General features: G+C 42.1%; 2 protein-coding genes across 2 annotated transcripts in view; both read right to left on the bottom strand.

Annotated features, from left to right (window-relative positions):
* Positions 1-26,857, bottom strand: part of PATJ (PATJ crumbs cell polarity complex component) — a 332,986-nt gene that overhangs the window by 247,077 nt on the left and 59,052 nt on the right. Inside the window, 3 exon segments of the mRNA XM_060231912.1 lie at positions 3,841-4,008; positions 15,565-15,699; positions 26,600-26,656. Coding sequence (XP_060087895.1) covers positions 3,841-4,008; positions 15,565-15,699; positions 26,600-26,656 — 360 coding nt within the window.
* Positions 17,666-18,537, bottom strand: LOC132566675 (transmembrane protein 171-like). Its single transcript, XM_060231911.1, has one exon. It carries the CDS (start codon positions 18,459-18,461, stop codon positions 17,787-17,789), a length of 675 nt encoding a protein of 224 aa, XP_060087894.1. The 5' UTR covers positions 18,462-18,537; the 3' UTR covers positions 17,666-17,786.

The following is a 26,857-nucleotide window of genomic DNA, read 5'->3' as shown; positions in this document are numbered from 1 at the left end:
AGTTCATGGTTCATGCAATCACACAAGCCACAAACCAACATGAGCCACCATTTCTCCAAGTTCGTTCCCATCCCTAGTTGAAATATATTATCTCCTAAGGTTAGTACACAGTGGACACTCCAGGAGAATGTATGTGATGGTAGCAGTCTTGCCTAAAGAACAGAAGAAAATTCATCCTGAGTAATGTAAACACCTATTTCTCATAACTACCCCCTACACTGTGTTCCCTCTAAGCTGTTTGCATGAGCAGCTGTTCATTAACACAGGAACTCCCACTCAGCAGCAATCTGGAGCCACGCATGGTCTTGCACTGCCCATTTCCCATTTTAAGATTACATCAATTGTATTCTGCTTGGGATGTGAACTGTTGCACTCAGAGTGGGGGGGGGAATGGAGGGAACATTTATAATGTTCATGAATTTTTGTCCAAAACCCAGAGTGCTATGCACAATGTTGCCAACATGATGACATCACTCTGGGTTGCCAGATTTGGGGGCATTCCGGGGGGTGGGTGGGACACCACAATGACATCACTCTGGAGTCAATAAGTCAATCAGAAGCCTTGCTGGGCAGAAGTTCTACCTGGCTCATTAACTTCCTAAAAACATTTGGTGGGCACCAGAAAAGGTGTTAGCAAACATCATGGCAGCCACAGCCACCACACTGGGGACTCCTGATCTACAGTATTTAGACAAAGGGAGGCATCCAGACTAAATTTTCAGTCAGCAAAACCAAACTTTCCTGCCCGTCCTTTCCCACTGCATTTCACTGTTCTCCAATAAATACTGCTTGTGCTGGATACAAGACCATGAGGAACAATACAGAGCAGAAAGGGAAAGGGGAAAAAAATCACTCAACCCCTTTTATTAGCAGAAAATATAGTCTGAACCCAACTTGGCAGAAAAATATTATCAAATATGTATATTTTAAAGACAAATAGCCAGTTTTGGTATATAAATAGCCAAAAGAAAAATGTGAAGGGACTCACACAGTAGATTAAGTCTGGTTTGTAAATATGATCCCATAAAGCAGGGGATGCTAACATGGTACTCATGGGTATCATGGCACCTGTCAGCACTTTCCTGGCACCCACCAAATGTTTTTAGAAAATGAGCAGAGCCAGGTGGTTTTTTTGTTTTTTAAAAGTTTTTGATGTTTATGGTATAATGCAGACCATGGCTTTATGCAAAGTATTTTATTTGAGGAAATAGCCAAATGATATTTTAAAACACAGTGGAACTTGATTTTCACTAAACAGGATTGGGCTGCAAGGCTGAAGTGCTTAGATACATAACTGGAGTTTTAACTAGGCTTCCCAATCTCCAGGTCCCAGCGGGGGATCCCCCGTTTTTACAGGCTTCTTCCTGCCCCTAGCCAGCTGGCCGGCGGGGGAAGCTCCACCCCCCACAATCACCATGTTGTTTTAGAGCTCCTGCAGGTCCGTTTTTAAAACATGTGCCTTTAAGGCTGAGAAGGAAACAGGAAGGGCTTCGGAGAATGACCCCTCCCTTTGTTTTGCTTTCGTTTTCAGATCAAGTAAAGTTCTGAAGGAACAAGACCCAGTAAGTAGTTGTATGTGTGAGAGAGGGAGGGGGCAGGGGATTCCCTGGTTTGGAGGCCCTCCCCCCACTTTAGAAAGTGTGGGGGGGAGAGAAATGTCTACTGGGCACTCTATTATTCCCTATGGAGAACGATTCCCATAGGAAATAATGGGGAATTGATCCGCGGGTATTGGGGGTTCTGGGTGGGCTATGTTTTGAGGTAGAGGCACCAAATTTTTAGTATAGCATCTAGTGCCTCTCCCCAAAATACCCCCCCCAAGTTTCAAAATGATCGGACCCCAAAAGATGGTGCCCCTATCCTTCATTATTTCCTATGGAAGAAAGGCATTTAAAAAGGTGTGCTGTCCCTTTAAATGTGACAGCCAGAACTCCCTTGGGTTCAATTATGCTTGTCACACCCTTGTTCCTGGCTCCACCCCCAATGTCTCCTGGCTCCACCTCCAAAGTCCCCAGATACTTCTTGAATTGGACTTGGCAACCCTAGTTTTAACAAATTTTTTAAAAATTTTGGTAGAAATTAGCAATATCAATACATCAAATGTTGTTTGCTTTTCAAAAATCATTTATGTTCCTATCAAAATCTGGTCAGAGTTTCTTTCATACTGTGCATATGTGCAAGGAGCACTTCACCATTGTTACAAGAAACAGTGCAGGTTAAAAATGGCTGAGCTCACGAGAGAAAGGATTATATGTAAAGGGACAACCAGAAGAAGCATCTTTTGCATAAGTGTGTTAGAGGCTTGCAAAAGGAAGACAGATACTGCCAGATGAGGGTTTCTTAGGTAGCTCAATATATATACTTTTTTCATGTGTATGCAAGAAACGTATTTTAAAACAGCATGTTAATTTTAAAAAGCATCCTGTTAAACAGAGCTTCTGCCTGAAATGCTGGTCTGGTATTGGAGTTGTGCAGAACATCTCTTCCTGACTTTTTTTTGTGGTTGACTCCATCTTCTCTGGCAGCCATTTTTTGGTTGTTTCTGCCTCCCATGGCAGCCATTTTGTGGTTAAGCCAACTACCCTGTGTCAGAATTCCAAAGTTGCTCACACTCTGGAAAAGGTTGGGGTCCCCTAATCAAACAGTCCCTAAACTGTACCATAATTTTACACAATGAAACTTCAATGATCTGTTCTCTTCCATGTAACTGCCTGATGTTGCCCTTTGCATTTTTCCATAATCTAAATATATTTGCATTCTATTAACTGTTTTGTGATTTATTATGATAACTCAATTCCTTCATTTTCCTATAAGGACAGTTTTTGGGCAAGATCTACATTCTCAATAAGTTTGGAGGGTAAGAGGGGAACAACTGGCAACATTCCTTACACTGCATTCAGAGATAACATTCTATATTATGAAACAAAGAAATACGTATATTTCATTATCAGTATAAACCTTTGTTTTTAAAAAAATCTGTGAGCATTCACATACATACATTTTTGCACCCCAACGTCAGTTACTGTGAATTTTGCTGTTATCAAGAGGATACCTCATCATGAAACAAAGAATCTCAGGAGCACTTATTTAACTTATTATGGAAACACTAAAGGCCAAGAATCTGAGACCTTTAGAAATCTTAATAGCTAAATCTACAATCTTCCAGTTTGCATCAAATCCTTTGTTCACAAGATGGAAGCAATCAGCTAATGGGGAAGCAGAGACTGGGTATAATTCAAAGTGCTTGCTCCCTTATTAAACTGAAGAATGATGAATGGGATGTACACCATCAGCATGTCAGTCCACTGATTTACATACCTTGTATCATTAGTACAATGATGTTTCTAACTACCTGCCTAGATAAGCTACTGGGAGTTTCCAATTACAATAAATGTAGTGAAGTCACAAACATAAAATATCTCTCAGAGAAGATATATTTTTAAAGTACTGTTGGTACCAAAGTCCAAAATACAGAGTGCTTCATAAAATCTAACATAAACGAGTCAAAATCCCAAAGTTCGCCCAGCTTTAAAGCGAACATTTCTCATTTTCAAAACAAAGGTTGTCATTTTGTCCTGACACACAAGCAAATTTAAAAATTCTGTACATGTGCAAAAATGATTCTGCACAAGCACAGATTGCTGGTTTTCCCTTCCAGTACCAACCCCTTCACATTAGAAGTGCTTCTATGGAGGGTTCCCTGACCTTGGAGAAGTATTGGCTGCCCAAAGGTTTGAAAAATCCTTGCAAGGGTGTACTTTGGATCCTGGTTTGTGAGGGTTGTCACATTACTTTTCTGTTCCTGAAACATCATTTTTTTAGTAAATGTGATGACTATACCTTAGGTTCTGGTGAGCAAGTAGTAATGGATGCAGGTTCATCCACAAAGGACTCTGTGCCATCATCAAACAGGCGTCGACAACAAACCAAAGTAAATGGAGGTGGCACTTCCCTAAGAAAGGAAACTGCTTCACGACGGGATTTTCCATAAAGCTGAACACCATTTACCTGTGCAGAGAAAGGAGAGCATACATGGGCAATGAAACACTTAAAAGATATATAGTCCTGCCAAAAATATATATATTCCTGCTTACTTGGGTTATTACAATGATAAAACAGATTATACCCTGGCAAAGTGTTTATTAAAATGTTCTTCACCCATCAATTTCTGGGAAAGTGTGGCTTTCATTCAATATTAGGCTTAAACTATATCTATAACCCTGACTTCAGAATTCTGGTTACTTTGTTAAAAGTAGTAGCGCATCCTGTAGCCTTTGCCCAACTCCTATATTTGCTGCTGTCTAGCTTTTTGGCATTTCTGATCTCACCAAGGAAGTTTATGGTCATAATGTTGAGGCAGGCAATGGCAAACCACCTCTCAACATCTCTTGCCTTGAAAAACCCACAAGGTCACTGTAAGTCAGCTGTGACTTGATGGCAAAAAACAAACTTTACACACAGCACATGATTTTAGAATTATTGCTCCTCCTTTATTGTGATTACTTGTATTTTCTCAAGTTTCATGAGCTATGTTGAAAACACAGTGCATGAGGGGGAGGGAGGGCAAGGTCTTCCAGACTGACTGTTTCTTGAAATTATAGTTATTACATCCTAGTGTCTTAATCATACCACAGTTAGTACCATGCATTTAATTCAGCACAAACTTGTATGCAAATAGCACTAAGTACATGCACTATGGTTTCCTAGCAAATGGACCGTGGCCACTTAAGAAAAGACTAGAGTAGCAGTGGAAGGTACAGTCAAGTAACAGCTGACTTATAGCAACCCCATAAGGTTTTCAAGTCAAGGGACAAACAGAGGTGGCTTGCCATTGCCTACCTCTGTGTAGCAATCCTGGATTTCCTTGGTGATCTCTCATTCAGTTATTAATCAGGGCTGACCTTGCTTAACTTCTAAGAATTGACAAGATTGGGCTAACCAACCACAGCCTGGCCCAATCCAGCAATGGAGATCTGCATGTGGAAACAGACTTCTGTGTGAAGGTCACACTAAAAATGGTCACTAGATGTGAGCCACACTAGAAATGTTCATTTGGGTCTAGGCAACCACCTACAATGTGACTCATTGCTCACAATTAAAATTATACAAGGGCCATAGTCTTTATGGTATTATAGTTTTCAAGAAGATAGAGACTGATTCAAAAAGGAGAATAGGAAGGGCTTTCCTTTTTTTTTATTTTAGCTTTATATTTGTCATCGAATGAGATTTGTGTCAATATGGTTGGTCCCAGGGCTTTTTGGGGAGAAAAAGCCCAGAAGTAACTCATTTGCATATTAGGCCACAGCCCCTGATATCACAATTTTTTTTGCGCAGGGCTTTTTTTGTAGAAAAAAACCAGCAAGAACTCTGAAGACTTTGGGGGTGGAGCCAAGAGACTTTGGGGGTGGAGCCAGGGTGTGACAAGCATAATTGAACTCCAAGGGAGTTCTAGCCATCACATTTAAAAGGACAGCACACCTTTTAAAACGTCTTCCTTCTATAGGAAATAATGAAAGATAGGGGCACCTTCTTTTGGGGCTCATAGAATTGGACCCCCCTGGTCCAATCGTTTTGAAACTTGGGGGGTACTTTGGGGAGAGGCACTAGATACTATAGTGAAAATTTGGTACCTCTACCTCAAAAAACAGCACCCCCAGAGTCCCTGAAACCTCCAGATCAATTCCCCATTATACCCTATAAGAATCGATCTCCACATAGGGAATAATGAAGTGCTCAGCAGACATCCCCCCCCCCCCGTTTCTGGCAACTCTGAAGTGAGGGATTGGCCTCTCTACTCACGAGTTGCAGCTAACTTCTTCCAAGTAACACAGACACCCCATCCCAAGAGGAAGCCTTTCCAATCGGAGACTGGAGCCTCCGGAGGGGGAAAGTCACATGGTGGCTTTGGGGGAGGGGCTTCCCCTCGCCTGCCAGCTGACTGGGGGTGGGAAGGAGCCTGGGAAAGCAGAAGAACCCCCGCTGGGACCTGGGGATTGGCAAGCCTAGGCCAAACCCCCCTGACACCAAGCCAGCCAGAACTGCATTCCTGTGTGTTCCTGCTAAAAAAAAAAAAGCCCTGGTTGGTAGAATTTAATCAAATTAAGTATCCAGTCTTTTTTAAAAAATGATTTTCCATTAAAGAAAAATGTAGAGTGGTCTATGCTTAAAGGCCTATTAGCTCTGAAACAGGACCAAATATAATGCTTTTTCTCACACACGTAATCCTACTGAAAGTCAAAACACAGACTGAGACACTAGTATATTATCGTGCTTATATTCAGTCCTTCCTACAAAGGCAACATATTGAAGGTTAACCTCTTTTATTCTTACATCTGCCTTGTGGATCAATGACCTGAGGCCAAATTCCTGCTCAGTCATGACTTCACGGATACCCTCTCAAACCTGCCTAACTTACATCTTGTCCATAAGTATTTTGTGACAAGTGGCTTTACTAAAGCTTTGGATGAAAAGGAATCTGACGCCACATCTTCTTGGACTCAGGTTGAAAGGCCCCCCAGTCTGGCCAGGAGATCCCTTTCCTATGAAGAAAGGTTGAAACGCTTGGGACTCTTTAGCTTGGAGAAACGTTGACTGCAGGGTGACATGATAGAGGTTTACAAGATAATGCATGGGATGGAGAAAGTAGAGAAAGAAGTACTTTTCTCCCTTTCTCACAATACAAGAACTCGTGGGCATTCGATGAAATTGCTGAGCAGACAGGTTAAAACGGATAAAAGGAAGTACTTCTTCACCCAAAGGGTGATTAACATGTGGAATTCACTGCCACAGGAGGTGGTGGCGGCCACAAGCATAGCCACCTTCAAGAGGGGTTTAGATAAAAATATGGAGCAGAGGTCCATCAGTGGCTATTAGCCACAGTGTGTGTGTGTGTGTGTGTGTGTGTGTATATATATATATATATATATAAAATTTTTGCCACTGTGTGACACAGAGTGTTGGACTGGATGGGCCATTGGTCTGATCTAACATGGCTTCTCTTATGTTCTTATGGTCTTTGGGGCTCCAATCTGCTGACCTCCAAACAGGGATGTCATTGTGTGACATTCCTGATGTGATGAAAAGTGGCATCATTGCATCACTGTCACACAATGATATTCTAGGGTTTGGGCAAACTCTGTGGCTTTGTAGTAAAAAACCCACAGTTTTTGCCCCAAATCTAGAGCATCATGCATGATATCAGCAATGTGATGATGTCACTCTCAGATAACATCATCATGATGCGCATGCAAAGCACAAACAGCAGAACACTCCTGGCAAGGTCCAGGATCTCCCCACCAGCAGCGAGGTGGGACCTGGCAACCCTATCTTGGACCAGGTAAAACCTATAGACTGCACTTTATCACCTATTAATATCTTTCCTCAGTATGATGGCACTAATTACATGCCTTTTCTCCTAATATGTCTATTATTCTGCATCATTTTCCAATGGTTAATACACATACATTTCTTTGCTTACTAGAAAAAGAAAGATAGTCTCCTGTGCAAGCATAAGTTGTTTCCGACTCAGGGGTGATGTCGCATCATGATGTTTTCACGGCAGACTTTTTATGGTGTGGTTTGCCATTGCCTTCCCCAGTCATCTCCACTTTCCCCCCAGCAAGCTGGGTCCTCATTTTACTGACCTCAAGATGAATAGAAGGCTGAGTCAACCTTGAGCCAATTACCTGAACCCAGCTTCCGCCAGGATTGAACTCAGGTCGTGACCAAAGAGTTTGACTGCAGTACTGCAGCTCTACCACTCTGTTCCTTGCTTACTACTAGTTACCAATTTGCAGGTAATATGGAAGTCAAGAGACAGAGTGTAACAAGGAAAAAACAGCACAATAAAATTGGCTATTATGTTTACACAATAATGTTCTTTTGAGAAATTATTCAACATTTTATCTTGTTATTTACTTCAAAACATGTACTTGGATCCTATGACATCATCCCCCGTGTGCTTCTTTCTGGCCACTGTGGACTTTTTCCTCCACTGTGGTGCTTCTTTCCTTTGCTCAAAGAAATTCTGCATGTGCAAGATCAATGCTTTTCACGTAGCCTTTATGGATACAGAAGTGCTGGCAGCAGAGAAAGTAAGCACTGCATTGGAGGAAAGCCATTGCAGCAGTTGTAAAGAAACATGAGGAGAACAATGTCATAAGATCCAAGCCACCATCTTTAGCATTCTCTGTTAACCCCAGCTCTCTCTCATAGTTATATCCATGGTTTGGTGGTGCTGTTTTATTTGTGTATGTATTACACTTTTTCATTACAAAGCTTTTATTTATTTATTTGTTTGTTTATTATTACTTTACATTTATATCCCGCCCTCTCTGCAAGCGGACTTAGGGCAGCTAGCAATCAATTATATAAAACAATTTAAAACCAATAAAATACATTTAAAAAAATTTGTGGTGCTATACACTGGATATGGCGGGATCTTCTTTTCTGTTAATGATCTCATGATATTCGCAGCTCCTCAGCGGTGAGAGGTGGTGGCTCTCTCCCGGATTCAGATGTTGAAGGCCTGTCAAAACAGTTCTGTCTTACAGGCCCTGCAGAATTGTGAAAGATCCTGCAGGGCCCTTATGGCCTCCGGCATGGTGTTTCACATTTCTGGTGCAGCCACTGAAAAAGCCCTAGCCCGTGTAGAGCATAGCCTGGCTTCCTTTGGTCTGGGGATGGACAATAGATTTTGTGTCCCTGAACACAGTGCTCTCTGGGGAACATGCAGAGAAAGGCAGTCCCATAGATAGGCAGGCCTTCAACCATAAAGGGCTTTAAAGGTCAATACCAACACCTTGAAATGAACTCAGAACACAACAGGCAGCCAGTGTAGCTGTTTCAGCACTGGCCGAATATGCTCCAATCTACAGAGCCTCATCAACGGCCATGCTGCAGTGTTCTGCACTAGCTGTAGTCTCCGGGTTAGAGTCAAGGGTAGCCTTACAAGAGAGCATTTCAGTGATCTATTCTCAAGGTGACCGTAGCATGGATCACCACAGCCAAGTCATCATGCTCCAGAAAAGGGGCCAGCTGCCGTACCCGCCAGAGATGAAAAAAGGCGGATTTGGTAGTGGCTGCTACCTGGACCTCCATTGTCAGAGAGGACTCCAGGAGCACTCTCAAGCTCTTAACCTTAGGGGCCAGTATTAGTGGCACCCCATCAAGAGCCAGCAAGGGGAATCACCTTTCCCGGGCCACCCCAACTCAGATAGAGGACTTCCGTCTTCATCAGATTCAGCTTCAACCGACTCAGCCTGAGCCAAGATGCTACGGCTTGACGAATCAGGTCTAGGTTTTCTGGGTTACAGTCGGAATGGCCACCCATCAGTAGACAGAGCTGGGTGTCACGTTCTCAGGGTGCAGGCAGGCAGGAGTCCAAAGTCAGTCCAAGGTCAAAATCCAGGAAGTCAAGCAGGAGCCAAGTCACCAATGCAGAATCACAAATCGGAATCAGAAGTCAATGCCAAGGAAATCAAGCAGGTCAGGATCAGGAAGGAGCATGAATGCAAGCCAGAGAATAGACTTGTTGCTTCCACAAGGTTACCAGGTCCTGGGTGGGAGCTATATGGGAGTCTCAATCAGCCTGCTCCCTGGGTGCCAGTGACTCTGCTAGAACTCAGGGCAATTGTGGTGGGAAGGTTGTGGTGGAGGGTGACCAAAACCATCTCCATCCCATGACCTGGCCAAAAGCAGACTGGAATGAATCCAGTACAGAAGCATCACCCAGGAATCCCTGTAGCTGGATTGCCACCGCCCGCTCTATGACCTTACCCGAAAAGGGAAGATTTGACACCGGCTGATAATTCACCTATATAGCTGGGTCTGCAGATGGTTTTTTCAAGAGGGGATGTACCACAGCCTCTTTAAGAAGTGTGGGAAAGATCCCTTCTAAGAGGGATCTGTTGATAATAGCCTGTAGTGGCTCCCACAGTGTCACCTGGCTATCTTTTATAAGCCAGGACAGGCATGGGTCCAACTCACAGGTAGTAGGGCATACAACAAAAAGGATTCTGTCAACCTCCTCCAGGCTGAGTGGGGTGAAGGAATTCAGAAATGGACCAGAAGACATGCTTGGTGCCTCGAGTTCTTTCACTGTATCAATTGTGGTGGGAAGGTTGTGGTGGAGCGACGAAAAAACTCGCAAAAGCCTCACAGCCAATTTCCAATTCTCTAACGTTTGGCTTACCCTGTGGTAAAGTTGTTAATGACCGAATTATACTAAATAATTGGGCTAGGCGCGAGGTTGCAGACACAATCCGGGAGGCAAAATAAGCCTTTTTTGTGGCTCGGGCTGCCATCTCGTAGGTCTGCATAAATGAACTATAAGATGTTCTTGTAGTTTCGTCCCGAGTACATCGCCACTGCCTCTCTAGCCGTCTTAATCACCTTTTCATCAATTCACAGCTCCGGGGTGCACCATGATGCGGATCATGAGCTGGGTGTACCATGATGCGGATTGTGAGCGGGGATAAAGAGGATGTCGAGGAGTGATCTCATCGATGGCTGCAGAGAGCTGGCTATTCCAGATCTCTGCAAGCTCATCCAATGAGTCACCAGAGGGCCAGGGATCCTGCAAAGCCATTTGAAGCCACATAGGGTCCATCTGGCTTTGTGGGCAAGCCAAAACTTGCTCGCCACCTGAACGGAGTAGAGGTGAAGTATCCACATGGGCCTTCAGGGCATAGTGGTCAGACCATGGCACTGAATCAGCAGAAATCTGATCCACTGTGACTACCGTGGCAAAGATCAGGTTTAACATGTGACCTGCCTGATGTGTGGACATTGTTATATATTGGGAGAGTCCCAGTGCTGCCGTGGAAGACACTAGGTCCGCCGCCCGAGTAGAAGCTGCATCCTTGGCATGGACATTGAAATCACCCAGGACAATGAGTTGAGGGTGCTCCAGTGCCCAGCCTGCTACAGTCTCCATCAGGGATGGTATGGCACTGGCTGGTGCATTAGATGGATGGTACCCCAGCCAAATTGCCAAACTCTCCCCAACATCCCATGTCAGGCTAGCACACTCCATGTCCATGATCTTTGGAGGTGGGAGTGCCCTGAAGGAGAAATCCTCCAGTAAGAAAAAAGCCACCCCTGCCCACTAGTCCACACCTGGTGGAGGACAGAGAACCCAGGTGGAGTTACTTGGGAGAGAGCTATTGTCTCCCCATCCCGTACCCAGGTCCCCATCATGCAAGCCAGGTCCATGTCCTGCCTAGATAAAAAATCCTGCAGGACTGAGATCTTATTATTTATGGACCTGGCATTGCACAGCACCAGGGATGGAGGCGAGTGTTTCCACTTGGTCCCCATACCTGCTATCCTTGGGATGGGACACAGGCTGGAAGGGGAGCGAGCCCTTTTATGTCTCAGTCTCCTTCCGTTGCAACTCTGCCTGTTCCCACCACTGTACTTTCCCCTCCCCAGGAGCACTGCAATCCCCTGACCAGACATCTCTCACTGATGATCTTCGCTGAGCCTCAGATCACCAACAGAATACAATGTCTATGATTGTAACTTATCCTTCCCCACCCTCCCACTGAATCCAGCACTCTGTATCACCTTATCTCTAATATACAATATCCTACTGCTAACTTTCCAATTTTGCCAATTAATTTAAAGACAATTAATCTAACCCTCCCTCCCCTTCCCCCCACACTTAATCAATTAGTAAAATTAATAACATTTTAATACCTCTATTTTTATAATTAATATAATCAATTTAATCCCCACCCCTCCCATATCTACCCAATCAATTAGCAATTTAAACAATATCTAGTTCAGCAGATAATGATTAGATCTAATGTTCTAATTCATATCCAATTTAGAGAAGAAGAAAAAATTGTTAAAAATTTAGCAGCATTAGGATTGAACATGTTAAGCAACGAAAATTGATATTTAAGCAGCAGATGAATTTACTGGCTGAGGTAGTTTTTAAAGTGCTAGTGCTAAGACAGTTATTCCAGCATCTGGAGTGCAAAACTGTAGTGCAAGGAGTGTTAAAGTGCCAGAGCGTCCAGTAGTACTTTTTTATATAGTCCAGGATGTTTTAAGATGTTTTAAAGTGCTAGTGCAATGAAAGTGCGAGTGTCTTGTTCCGGGCTCTGTCATCTTGGCTTCAGAGGAGTCTGCAGATTGTCCTCCTGTGGTAATTCTGAGTCTGGCTGTTGGAGGGGTGTCACAGAAGTGATGCCCTATAGAAAAAGTCCAGAAGAGGCTTTTTCTTCGGCATGGGATTTTTACGGGGAGAGAGGGGTTCAGTGGTGGCTGCCCCGTGTTTCCTGTATGTCCTGAAGCTCTGCAGCCATGAAGAGCTGGCGCACCAGCAGAAAAAAAAGAATGCCCGACTGCTTTTTTGCTTTCGTTTTCTCCAGTACGTCTTTGAAGTAGCGTCTTTCTACTCCTAATGTGATGATTCTATTAACAAATAGGTGCTTTTCCAATTCTGTTCCCTGATGGGTCACTTTATATAATGAGAGACTAGCTCAAAAGAAGATAAAGGGGGCCTCGGAAAGTCACGAGCAGTCTTAACTATTTAAATTGGATTGAATATAACTACTAAAATCAACCCGGATTATAATTGGATTTATACTAAAGTGATTATTATTAGCTTGCAATACGATCTGAACACAAAGAAGATATATTCCAGAGATATCTGTCTTGATCACCTGACTGTATTTGAAAGAATGGCATTTGAAATCTCAGCTGGAGCTGTCGTGGAATGTGGATTAGCAGGAGCTTGAAGCTATTTTACAATCTGAACTAAGAGAATGAGTTTGTTATCAGAGAAAAATGGCACTGCCTAGCGAAATGTCTCATGAAAAAGATATTTTTAAAATATCATCTCTCTGAAACAAGATCTTGCCTCATTTATGCAGCTCATTAAAGACCAAATGAGTTGTTTTATGCTGAAAGCTAATGAAATTGCAATCCTACAGGAGATGAGTGATAAAGAGAGTATGCTGATGGCTGTGAAATCGGAATGGGAAAGTGATATGCTTCAAAATAAACAAAAGAAAATTAAAATGGTCTCCTATGTCGCAGTTTAAAAATAAGATAGGAAATCAAGATCCAGTGAAGTCATTCAGAGAGGGAAAAATGGTGTTGAATTCTTCCTCCCGCTGTTGAAGGGGCAGGTCATACTGAGAGAAAAAGTACACTCCTATCAACAAATCAAGATGTGGAAAGCTTTCCGGAAGAAGGATCTTGGATTTTTTTTTTATTTTTGTGAATGGCTGGATATGAAACTCTGATTAAGAAGTGGTATGCGATTTTAAAAGGCAAGCTGTGATCAAATGGGCTGACTCTGATGTAATATGGATGCAGAAATTAAAGAAATTTATAAGTTAATAATCACCGGGATGAAGGATTCCTGAATTTTGGGGGGGGTTTTGTCCGTAAACAAACATGTAACTATTAATAATGAACAGATATCCAATTTTAAAAAAATAAGGGAGATTTTGAAGAAGTAAGAGAGCTGGTAAAATTGTAATTAAATATATAGTCAATTTGGATTAATGCTAAAGAATACAAATAACATATTTCTTTATATAGTAGATGTATCTACAATATGCTGACTTAGTGAAATTGCTCATATTGTTGTAAGAGCTGGATTAACAGTTGTAAAGCCAGATAGCATAATTGTTGTGTATCTGGTAGATTTGGTAACTTGATAGATTTATTTTTAATATGCTTTTTGGAGAAATGGTTTAGACTGAGATAGACAAATTATTTAGTTATGTAATTTGTTGAGGATAAAGATATGATTTTTATGTGCTTGTTTTAATAACGATTTTGTTAAACCAACAATCTAATTTGTGCCTATTATAGGATTAAGTTAAATTAGATAAAATTGGCATTGAGAGTTTTGAAAAAAAAATTAACTTGTTATACCTATTTGTGTTTAAGAAGAAATGTTTAGATTCATATTGCTACTACTAGTTTATCAAAAGGATTTTTTTCTAGTAATAAAAGAAAGGAAGGTAAAATATATGGAGATTTTTATACTTGTAGGTAGAATGACTTGAGTATTTTATTGGGAGGCAGAATTATAATTGATATATTTGTACTGCTTTCTGTTTCTGTTTTCCCCATTCTATTAATCCCTCTTTTCCCTCTTTTTTATGTATTCTTTGCAATGCTTCTATCTTTTGTAGTTTAAATTAATAAAAAAATTATTAAAAAATTGAAAAAAAAAGTGTGAGTGTCTTAAAGTGCAAGCAGCGGTTTCAGGCAGTTCTAAGCCTCCAACTGCCAGTTGTTCTGGACAATACGGCTGGTGTCCAATCACTCAGTTCTGTAGGCACTGCCAGGCTGCCAACACACTCCGTCCCAGCCCAGCAACGGGTGAGGCACAGCCACCGCGCTGGCAGTCCTCGCTGGAACAGCCCTCCCAACTGGGGTCATATCTCAAGTCACTGCAGCTCAGGCCAGTTCTCAGGCCACTGCGACCAGGCCAGTCCTCAATTTGCTCCCACACCAGGAGCAGAGGCATCCAGCCAGTATCGCCGCTCGCCTCCTCGCCGCTTGCTTCCTTCAACTCCCACTATCATGCACCGCCTCATGCTGCTGGCTCGCCGCTACTGCCAGCCGGTTTACACCCCACTCCACACCGCAGTGGCAGCTGCCTCTTAACTGCAGGGCCGGCCAGCGCTGCACCAAAGACGCTCTGCTTCAGGAGCCCTCGTTGTCATCCCCTCGAGAGTCCCCCTCAGTCACCACAGTACGCTCCCCGACTGCATGCACCAGCAACAGTTCTCCTCTACTTTCGGGGCTTGGTAGGTAAAAGATAACTGCATGAATTATAGTTCTTTTTGGAGCCTTAGCACCTAGGCTCTCTCACGTGCCGCCATCTTGGAATCCTATTTAACAGGATGTATAACCTGGTATTATACAAAAATACTCGTGGCATTCAGTATTTTTGTTTGTTTTTTAAATAAGATGGAGACTGAATAAAACCAACAGCTCACAAGTTCTGGAAATAGCTGCAAACTGGTATAAATAATGAACTAAAAAGAGTTGAGGCTTAACTACAACAGGTTAACAATTAGACCCTGGTAAGGCTTTACTACTTCAATATTACATTTTGGTAGTTGACAAGACACTGTCTTTTGATATATTTTAAATCCTTTATACCTAACGTTTCTTATATTTATCAGTTCAAAAGAAAAATGAATTTGTTGTGAGCAGCATGCGCTTATGAAATAATCACAGGATAAAACTATGCTGATTACATCTGCTACAGTAAGTCTAGTTACATGACACTGTCAACATTGTCAATGTAGAGCATCACTCTGTTTTTGCCAACCCTACTTTTTTAGCTATTTCCAACCACAGTGTTACTGATGTAACAAACACAAATTTGAGCAGACTTTGGAGGATGGTGGAAGACAGGAGAGCCTGGCATGACTTTGTCCATGGGTTCACAAAGAGTTGGACTCGACTGTGTGACTGAACAACAACAACAAAAAGGTATTCTAATGCACCTCAAAATACAGGCAGTAATAAAATATTGGAATGTTACAAAAGAAAGACCAACATATTATCTGGATACCATACCTCTAAAAGTTCATCCTCCAGCTGCAGTACACCAAGCTTAGCAACTGGACCATCAGTAGCAATTGATGATATGTAATGATGTCCTTCATATGTATCAAGTTCAACTCCTAGCCTCAATGTGTGAATAGGCAGCAGCTATATTTTAATAAAAATAATAAATATTAAATATTCAAATGCTAAGTTGTAAGCCTTAACTAATACTTACCTTGAAACTACTTATTTAAATTGAGTCAACAGGACTACAATCTCTAGTTTTTTAATAGTGCTGCATTGGTCAAACATTTTCATTTGGAAAAGTTAGTAAAACAGTAATATGTCACAGGAGTTGTCTGCAATATGACAGGGGTTAACTGCTGTTCAGATATTTTAAAAATGAAAATGATACACTTAGTTCCCTAGGAATATGCTTGCTTTACTGAATAACTATTTGTATGGCTAATAAAATCAATATAGATCAACTAAACAGTAAAAAAAAAATTAAAAATACATCAAGTCATCTTATAGCTAAAGTTCCAATGGATCAAAACTGACAGACAATAGACACCTAAATAGCAGGACAGACCAAAATTGTCAACTAATTTTTTCTATTTAAAAATTTAATAGAAAATGTAATAGATCAAAACTGTCAACTAAAATTATTTTTTCCCATTATTTATTGGAATTTTTTTTAAAAAAATACAAAAAAGAGAAACAGCATACACATAAAATACATTGCCATACAAAATCATGATCCATCCTGTCTCATGAACATAAAGAATCCCATTCCAGCAGTTGTCAATTTTTCTGTTAAATATAATTATGCAATTAACAGCTCTATTTTTTATTGTATTGGTTTTGACCATACATTATCTAATCTACATACATCTCCATTACTCTGGTAAGCAGTTAATTTCATCAAAGTAACTATTCTTGCGGATTAGGGGTATTATTATGTTTACAATACCTGACAACCTAGTAGTAGTAATCATATGCAAAGTGGCTATTTGCTGATCTCTGGGAATACCAGCAAAACCATTCAGTAATAATGTCTCTGGCTAATAAGAGATTTGTATACTCAACCCTATTGATTTTGCCACTTGTTTCCAGAAGCTGGAGGCATGAGTACAAAAGCACCACATTGAAAGAAATCTGCTTTGTCTTCTTTACAGAACCAACATCTGCTGGAATTGGACATAAATATTATCAACCTTATCAAGGATAAACATCTTCTATGAATCATCTTCAGTAAGTTTTATCTAAAGGAGAGGCAAACTGTAAAATTAGTGCCATAACTAAAAATAAATTTCCATGCTGAATCATCAAGAATCATTTTGCCACCTACTGTGAAAATCTTAAGCAGGTTTGAGTAGTTTTTTTCCAATAAACAAGAATACAACCTTGAAGAAAAACTTTTACCATCAGCTAAAAGCAATTCCTCAAACTCTGTTGTAGGCCTCAAGATAGCATTTTGTTGTTTTAATTTGTAAAGGTAACCTCTGATTTCTGTCAACCAAATTTTTTTGCTTGATACCTAATAGCAAATCAATCAGAAAGAACCAAAAACCACCATGCAAACCATGTACAAATTCAATAACAAGAAGTACTCAATTCAATAAATACAATATAGTGCAATTTGATAGTGTTGACTCTCCTATAAATAACCAGTTCATATTTCCATATGATCAGGGCTTTTTTTGTAGCAGGAACTCCTTTGCATATTAGGCCACACACCCCAATGTAGCCAATCCTCCAAGAGTTTACAGTAGGCCCTGTAATAAGAGCCCTGTATACAAAAAAAGGCCCTGCACATGATTAACAGTGGACATGTTCACCAGATGTGCCTAGAACTCTTCATCCAGAATCATATGGTAGATTAAATTCCAACAGAGTCGTCAAATCTAATTAAAATTAACACAAATCACCAGTTTGCTTCAGTTGTCAATCATAACCTTGGAACTTTCAACTGTGCTTCAAATGCAGCAAATATTAATTTTTAAATTTGTAGGGACAGAATATCCTCAATCCATCTTAATAAGAACATAAGAGAACCCATGTTGGATCAGGCCAATGGCCCATCCAGTCCAACACTCTGTGTCACACTTCCTGATATTGTATGCAGCAGCTCATTCTCCCTGCAAGTAACTGAGCTGGATAGATCAGTATTCTGTGTTTAGTGAACAAAAGTGCTGTGGTAAGGAGAGGATTTTCCCCTAAATGCGAGTCACTTGTCACAAGGCTAGGAGTTATTGTTTGCGGAGAACAGTAGCAAAATAAGGTGGTGGAGGAGGTAGGAACACCATGACAGTATCACCTACTGTAACTTGAAATGATTCAGGGCTCAGGTGCTCTTCTTCACGTACAGAAGACTCTTGGGTGAGAGTTAAATTTTGCTTCTTTTTGATGTGAGCTATCACAAAGAAGCACAATCCAATAAGCACAATCAAAGGACCCATGGTTTGAACAGAGAGAAATCCACAGTCTTGGATATCAGATGTACTGCTCTGGTTAAATGGTTGGTAGTGCCACCCAGAGCTACATCCTGGAATCCAAATGCCCAGGAAACTAATAAGCATTCCACTGGTTAAAAATAAAAAGACAAGGAACTGGGCAAACTGGCAAAAGACAAAGCCATATACTCGATCATCTTGCAACTGCACTTCTTGGAGATAGTCTTTAGACTTTGACTGTGCCAGAATGATACACACGAAGCTAACCAGAGCAAGTAGAGGTCCAATGATTTTAAGGGCTGCTTTACAGTCCCCAAAAGCTCCACTTGGACACGTCTGTAAAACAAACATTGAAAGAAGGAATCCAGAACATAACAATGAAATGCCAAAAACAAAAAGGAAAGAAATAAGTTTCCTAGGATGTCCATTATTTCCCTCTGCTCCATGCATGGAACCAGGAACAGGATACATCTTTTTTAAAAAAATCCCTCTTAGAGTCAAGGAGAAATATGTTTCTCTTCAGTGGAGATCAGAATGACATTTCCCCAGACCTGCATTCTCTGCAGACACAGAAACCTGCTTTTGTACTCAAAGCTCCCATGCTGGCAAGGAAATGAAACTCAAAGGAGAACTGCTGGATGGGAGTCACCTCTTCCTTCTCCTACTTTGAGGGACGGAGCAAAAGCGCTGCATCTGAGGGTGATGGCTGCCTCTCTTCAACAAATGGGCCTCATGGAGCTGGCTTCGGCCCTTCCTCAGTGACCTTGAGTGAGAGGAGCCCAGGAAGCCTTAAAGTTCCCTCCACATGGAGCCTCCTCACTCGGCAGCCATTCCTAACCGCCTGCCCTCCATGCAACTTTCCACTCCACTCTGTGTCACACAGTGGCCAAAGAAACCAGGTGCCATCACAAAGTGACAGCTGAGCTCTGGGAGAGAGTGGGAAAGGTGTGCTGCTGAAAGAGTGTTTGCCTTTTCTTTCTGCCTTTTCTTAACAGCTGGGGAGTGTCATGGGTGCTGGGGACCCTGCAGAGGAAGACGAGTCTGCTGAGGAAACTGTACCCCTGCCACCTGCACCAGTACCCCTGCCTCCTGCTGAAGAAGATCCCAGCCCCCCTGCCTCGCCCTCTCGGGTGGCTCGTGTGCGTGACCACCTCCGTCAGGACCTCAGGGATCGGAGGAGAGCGACACGCTCACAAGCAAGACGCTCCCTGAGTCCTGAGTTTTGAGAGGATTCTGGCCCTCCTAAGAGCAAGGAAGCTTGAATTGTAACAGGATCCTGGCTGCCTCCCAGAGCCAGCAATTAGCCCAAATGGGCAACAGCCAGCAGAGGGCTATATAGCTGTGGGCTTTGGGAGGAGGCTTTGTGGAAGCAACTAGTCATCTCCCTGATGTTCTAGCATCCACTCCGGCTTGACTTTGGCTCCTGACTCCCTGACTTTGGCTTTTGACTTCTGGACTCCCTGACCTCGGCTTCTGGACCTCGGACCTGCGATACTTGCACAGCGATTTGGATTTGGCACCTTGGACACTCCTGCTTGCTGGCTACAGACCTCGCACTGCCTCTGGACTTTGCCTGACCCTGCCCCAGCCGTGACAGAATCAGCTGGGTGCTACTCTGTGGGAGAAAAGAGTCTGAGTTCCTGTGGTTGGGGAACTGCTGTTTGTTTGTTTGGAGTGGGCTGTAGGTGATTGCAGCAGGTGACTGTTGCTGATTGGGAGTGTCTGTGTTGCCTGGGTATGACTGCTGGCCACACCCTCTTTCCATTTATTAGGCCAGAGATGCAAAAGCTAAGGGGCTCTTGGCCTGCGGCTCTTAGCTTGGGGGCTCTCTAAGTAGCAAGAAGGCCCATGAAGCCTGCGGGGGCCCTAGTCTCCTTGTGCTCCCAATAAGGTAAGTAAACTTTCCACAAGGAGAGCCACATAAACACAAAAGGACTCAAAGGGGTGACTGTATATTTTAAAAGTTATTATGGAGGTAGAATGTCAGCAGGAGGTGGGGGCTTTCCAGTGTTTTGCACTGAGTGTCATATATATGACTATCTGCCCACTGGACAGAAGTCTTCAGTGTGTGCTTGGTGAAAGGAACTCCTGGTCTTCAGGGAATGAGTTTGCACCCTTGAGGCCAAGCTGGCTGACCTGGAGAATTACAGACAGTCAGTTAGGCACCTGGAGAAGACTCTCGGGGACTTGTTAGTTGTGTCCCACTCCAAACATGGTAGCCCTGCTGCTGCCAGGGAGCATGAGGGTCAGGATGGAACAGGGCACGGTGCTGAGAATAAGGGGAATGTGTCCTCAGAAGTCATCTCTTCTTCAGTTGGTGAGTGGGTTTCCTTTTGCACCAAGGAACCATCCCTGGGCAGGGAGAGAGGGGGGGTCTTGGTAGCTGGTGATTCGATCCTTAGACAAGTAGACAGCTGGGTGGCAAAACTGCGTACTGACCATGTAGTGACTTGCCTGCCTGGTGTGAAGGTAGCAGACATTACGTGTGTTGTAGGTAGGCTGATAGATTGTGCTGGAGAGGAGTCACTGGTCATGGTACATGTTGGCACCAATAATGTGGGGAAATGCAGTCATGAGGTCCTGGAGGAAAAATTTAGGCTGCTAGGCCAGAGACTCAAGGCCAGGACCTCCAAGGTAGCCTTCTCAGAAGTGCTACCTGTTCCATGCTCAGGCCCGGAGAGACAGGCACAAATTAGGAGTCTCAATGCATGGATGAGATGATGGTGTAGGGAGGAAGGGTTCAAGTTTGTTAGGCACTAGGCACTTTTTGGAACAAATGAGAGCTGTACAAAAGAAACGGTCTCCACTTGTCCCCAGAAGGAACCAGGCTGCTGGAACTTAAAATCAAAAAGGTGGCAGAGCAGTTTTTAAACTGAATCTTGGGGGAAAGCTGACAAGAGATGAAATGTCTCTGGTTCAGGATGACTCATCTCAAAGAGATGACGGGTTAGCTGTTACTTTTCTACCGGGCAATGGATTAAAGTTGTCCATTGAGCTGTTGACAAATAGTATGGACTGCTTGGCAAAGTCTCAAGGCAGCAGGAGGAAGGTGGCAAACCTAACTTGCCTGGAAAATTATAGATGTTTATATACAAATGCTAGAAGTGTCCAAGATAAAACTGGGGAGCTGGAATGCTTAGTGTTGGGAGAAAGTATAGACATTGTGGGTATTTCAGAAACTTGGTGGAATGATGACAATCAGTGGGACATGGTGATTCCTGGATATAAATTATATAAGAAGGATAGGGAGGGAAGGGTTGGCTCTGTAAGTCAGAGAGGGTATACAGTCCAGTAAGATTGAGAAGGTAAGAGAATTAGATTCCCTTCTAAAAATGCTTTGGGTCGAAATAGTGGGCCCAAAAGAAAGTCTAACTCTGGGAGTTTGTCATCACCCACCGGATCAAAAGATAGAGGATGATTATAAAATGATAAAAAAATTAAAGATAGTGGCTGAATGTAAAAATTGTGTCATAATAGGTGAGTTTAACTACCCACACATCGATTGGGTCAATATGTGTTTCGGTTGGAAGAAAGAGATTGAGTTTCTAGACACTCTCAATGTCTGTGCTATGGAGCAAATGGTCACAGAACCTACCAGGGGTGGGGCAATCCTGGACTTGGTCCTCAGTAATGCCCAAGACCTGATGAGAGATGTAAAAGTGATTGCACCACTTAGGAGCAGTGATTATGATTTCACCATTTGTATAAATAGGGAGTTGCCCAAAAAAGACCAACACAACCACTTTTAACTTTAAAAGGAGTAAATTCTCTAAGATGAGGAGGCATGTGAAGAAGAAACTGAAAGGAAAGTTAAATTAGGTCAAAACCCTTGGGGAAGCTTGGAGGCTATTTAAAACTACAATCCTAGAAGCTCAGATAAAATATATACCACAAGTCAGGAAAGGCACAAATAGATATTTTTAATAGCTTACATGGTTAACAAAGTAATGGAAACTGTAAAAGGCAAGAAATTCCTTTAAGTGGTGGAAAGCTAGTCCAAGTGAAGTTAATAAAAGGGAATACAGGTTGTGGCAAATAACACGCAAGTCTGTGATCAGGTAAGCAAAAAGGGACTATGAGGAACATATTGCAAAAAACATCAAGACCAACAATAAAAATTTCTTCAAATATATTAGAATCAGGAAACCAGCCAGGGAGGTAGTGGGGCCCTTGGATGACCAAGGTGTAAAATGACTACTGAAGGAGGATAGGGAAATGGCTGAGAAGCTGAATGCATTTTTGCCTCTGTCTTCACTGTGGAAAATAAGGTTTGCTCACTCCAGAACTGCTGATTTTGGGAGAAGTGTTGAAAGATCTGAGTGAGATTGAGGTGACAAGAGAAGAGGTTCTACAACTGATAGGCAATTTAAAAACTGATAAATCACCAGGCCCAGATGGCATACATCCAAGAGTTCTGAAAGAACTCAAAGGTGAACTTGTGGATCTCCTGACAAAAATATGTAATCTTTCATTGAAATCTGCCTCTGTTCCTGAGGACTGGAAGGTAGCAAATGTTACCCCCATCTTTAAATGTTACCCCCATCTTCAATGTGCAAGGTTGTGACAAGCATGACTGAACTCTGAAGGGAGTTCTGGCCATCACATTTAAAGGGGCTTTTAAATGTCTTCCTTCCATTGAAAATAATGGAGTATGGGGGCAGCTTCTTTAGGGGCTCATAGAATTGGACCCCCCGGTCCAATCTTTTTGAAACTTGGAGGGTTTTTTAGAAGAGGCACCAGATACTAGGCTGACAATCTGGTGCCTCTTCCTCAAAAAACAGAGCCCCAGATAGCCACAAATCAATTCTCCATTATATCCTATGGGAACCGGTCTCCACATGGTATAATGGAGTGCTCAGCAGACATTTCCCTTCCCCCTCCCCCGCACACACTTTCTGATAATCCTGAAACAGGCAGGGGGCCTCCAAACTGGGGACTGGCAATTCTAGAATGCAGAAAGCGGTCCAGGGCAGAAATCTTTAATGCACATATAAATTAATATCACTGAAGGCAGTCTTTCATATATCCTACAACATGACAATTTGGGTCTTATAGATGAAAGCTATAAGAGACTGGAAGTTCCTGAAGTGCAGGCATTAACATGTTTGCTACTGTACTTCTCAAAAGCCTTGTTGCAGGATTTTGGAACATTTGAAGTTTTTGAGAGGTTTTCGCAGGCAGCTTCATGGGGAATATACTAAACAAATTTCTGTTTTCTCCTGTTACTCTATATAGCTATGACAGAAGCTTAAATATGAGATTATTTGAAGTAGTTTCAGTTTATTATTATTACGGCCCATGGCCAGTATAGATCAAAACAAACTAATTTACATAAAATACAGAAAGTGCATGGCCAATGAGAGTATTATAGTACAATATACAAGGACTTAAGAAGAAGGTATTTAAGGGGAAAGGGGATCTTATAGCATTCTTGATGGGGAGGGGAGAAAATAAAGGAAAAGGAATGCAAAGCCTAAATGACATTTTTTATCATTCCTTTGTGTAGTCTTTGCGAATTCTAAAGGCTGCAGCCAAAAATCTGGAGCAAGCAAATGTAACTTGGGAGTCAGAACCTGCCAGAAGTATATTTCTTAATTCAGAGTCCAGAAGACCCCTAAATTTTACCAGTAAAGGTTGGATAAATTTGGTTCGTATTTCTTTATAGAGACTACACACAAGCAGAGTATGTTCGATAGTTTCTACTTTACCTGTGCCACACAGACAAACACACTCAGCCATAGGCACCTTTTTATAGCAACCTTCTATGACTGCAGAAGGAAAAGTGTTACATCGGGCCATAGAAAAGACCTTTCTATGGGATGGAATTACCCAATTCAATAGATAGGGGGCTGGAGAAACTACATAACTCTTCTGGAGGGGAGTATAAAACCTCAAAACCTTGGCAATATTATTCTGTCTCTCAGTGTCTAGTATTCTCTGCTTGACTATGGTCCTTGCTTGGTCTAGGGCCATTATCTGTAAAGACTCTGGTGTATAGCTCTAAACCAGGCAGAATAATACCTATCCCTGAGAATTAAAGATGTGATATCTTAGGGACAATGGTTAAGTTTAAGCCAAGTGTTGATTGTGGTAAAGCTTACTTTAGCCTCTATTCTTAACAAACCAGTTTCCAGCCTTAGCATGGCATTAGAAACGCTCTTTGGGAAACGAAAAATGGCTCTTAAAAATTTAGATTGGATTTTCTCAAGGGGGGCAAAATTTGATGGAACTGGGCCCAGCATGGTCCTATACATAAATTGTGGTACCGTTTTAGCAAGATATAATTTGAGCACCACTGGTATAAATTGTCCCTCTTTTGTAAAGAAGAATCTAACAATGGCTTGGGCTGACTTGTGACCAGAATTTGAGGCATATTCAATGTGAGCCTTTTTCATTCCTGAGGCATGAATCATAACCCCCAGATATTTATAAATTGCCACCTGTTGTAGCGTATGGCCATTTATACTCCATTTCCTTATTTTAGGGTTGGGGCCAAAAACTTTTGTTTTTTGGTAGTTAATCTCCAGGTGGTTAAGGTCACAATAAAAGGCCAAATTGCTTTAATGCCCTCCTAAAGCCTATCGGACTGTGTCATCTGCAAAGAGTAGGGCTGTTAGGTGATGATCCACCAGAGAGGGTGTTGATCCACCAGAGAGGGAGGATGGGTATCAACTAGAGTGAGATGATTAATCAAGTCATTGATATAAATGGCAAAAAGGGAAGGGGCCAGAACACAGCCGTGTTTTACTCCTTTTGTTGATGGAATAAGGTTAGTTAGAAGCCCTTGTTTATTGCATCTGACTCTGACAACAGTGTTGGTATAAAGTGCCTGGATCAAGAATACAAGTCTCCTATCAACTCAGTGGCACTAAGTTTTTCCCAGAAGCTCGCTCTTGGTATGGAATCAAAGGCAGATTTTAAGTCTATGAAGGCTATGTAGAGAGAGAGACCGTTTTCTTGGTTGCATATTTGTCAACCAAATGAGATAGTATCAAATTATGACCCAAAGTGGAACATCCTTCCCTAAAGCCAGATTGTTCATCAACCAAATTATTTTATTATTTGAAGTATAATACAGCACAAAAACAGGGGCGGGGGTGGGGGGGATCTCAAGATACTGTGCTGGTAAATGCCTAAAAAATCAGAAAGGACTTGGTAGTGAAAGTTATCTTTGCAACATTTCCAGAATCATAATTCAAGGGTTGAAGGGATATGCCATTCAATCAAAGAAAAACTCTTAGTTTTATAATGGCAGGACAGCCAGTGGATTTCAAGTTTACTTACATCTCAGAATAAAGGCCACAGAACTTAGCTAAATACACATAAGAGAAGATCTCTACAGGTGTCTATAGCTTTGTTATGGTCAGTTTAGTGCTGTACACATAAGCGTACAGGGATCATTCACTGGGCTACAAAGATGTATATTTATCTCCTTCCATATATGCCCAGGAGGTCGTTACATTCGGCCTCCCAACATCTGCTGGCCATCCCCGGCCCAAGAGATGCCCGCCTCAACAAGGGCCAGGGCTTTTTCAGTCCAGGCCCCGACCTGGTGGAATCAGCTCCCTATTGAGATCCGGGCCCTACCTGGCTTATTAGCCTTTCGTAGAGCCTGTAAAATGGAGCTGTTCCACCAGGCTTTTAGCTGAGGCTGCGGGCGTCTATTCTTGATCTGGTTGGCCTCCCCAGTCAGCACTGTCATCTGTGTAGGAAATGGAATAAAAACTGCCATAATGTGAAACAGCTAGGCTGGGCAATATGTGATGACATGGTAATCTGAGTGCTGTTGAGTTGCCTGTTTATAGAATATTTTTATTGTATTTTATTGTTTTATCATATGTTGTACTCCACCCTGAGCCATACAGGAAATGGGCGGAATAGAAATATACTAAAATAAATAATTTATTTAATTAAAACATTTCTATATTGCCTTTCCACACAATAAGGGTTCCCATCCTATTCTGATGCCCCCCCAAAGCCGGAAAGCATGAGGCTGGCATCTGAGCACACCGGGGGTGGTGGAGTGGAGCGAAGCATGGCGCCGTGTTGGAGTGTCACAGAAAAACAGGGGTGTTGGCCTGGGGGCGCATGGGCAGTAAGTCTGCCTGGTGTGCAGCATGCTCTCAGACCAGTCCTGATTGTCCCCTTTCAAAATAAACACTTTCTGCATGCAACTATAGAATTATAACATAGACTAGAGTCTGTGCAGGCTTCCAGTGTAATAAAGCTGAAGGATTGTTCAAGATAGAAGTACCTCAGGTTGTTTTAATTTAGACATATTATCTACATTGCTCCTGCCCCAAGAATGAATATGTCAAGTCATCATCAAACAGCAGCATGATGGATATTTTTTAGTTCAGCATCAACTATATTTTAAAAAATTAATGACAACAATATCAGTTGTTGGAAGAATTTATTCCTAGTTTGTCATTACTTCTCATTTGAAAAAAAATTCTGTGAAGGAATAATAATAATAATTAATAATCATCATCATCACAAATCTGGCATTACATCAAAATTACAGAAATATTCACATTCAAGTTGGTTTGTTCACACCCGTATCTGGTAACATTAGTAACATGTGCCAAAAAAGAAATAAGATTTGATACCTTTGAATATTTCTGTAGCTCAGTATCATCTGCATTTGGCATGTCCACAGTGGAAACCTGAACATGAAACAGGAAGACTCCCATGGGTACTCATTAAAGAGACACATGTATTACAATAAACTAAAGTGCTATTTGTTCAACAGGTTTAACACTGAAACTTTAACACTACCCTTTTTAGTGTGGAGGTTAATGGCATGGACCTTGCTATCCCGCAACAGCACATTTTGATATTGTTGGGAAAATACAGAATGGAGCTGT

This window comes from Heteronotia binoei, chromosome 2 (genome assembly GCF_032191835.1).
Source record: "Heteronotia binoei isolate CCM8104 ecotype False Entrance Well chromosome 2, APGP_CSIRO_Hbin_v1, whole genome shotgun sequence".
Lineage (NCBI taxonomy): Eukaryota > Metazoa > Chordata > Lepidosauria > Squamata > Gekkonidae > Heteronotia > Heteronotia binoei.
Note: the sequence above shows the minus strand (reverse complement) of the source record. Positions and strands in the feature narration are given on the sequence as shown.

Bases quoted from the DNA above. Each gene is read 5' to 3' on its own strand.
- LOC132566675 (XM_060231911.1), bottom strand. From the start codon at position 18,461: ATGTATCCTGTTCCTGGTTCCATGCATGGAGCAGAGGGAAATAATGGA.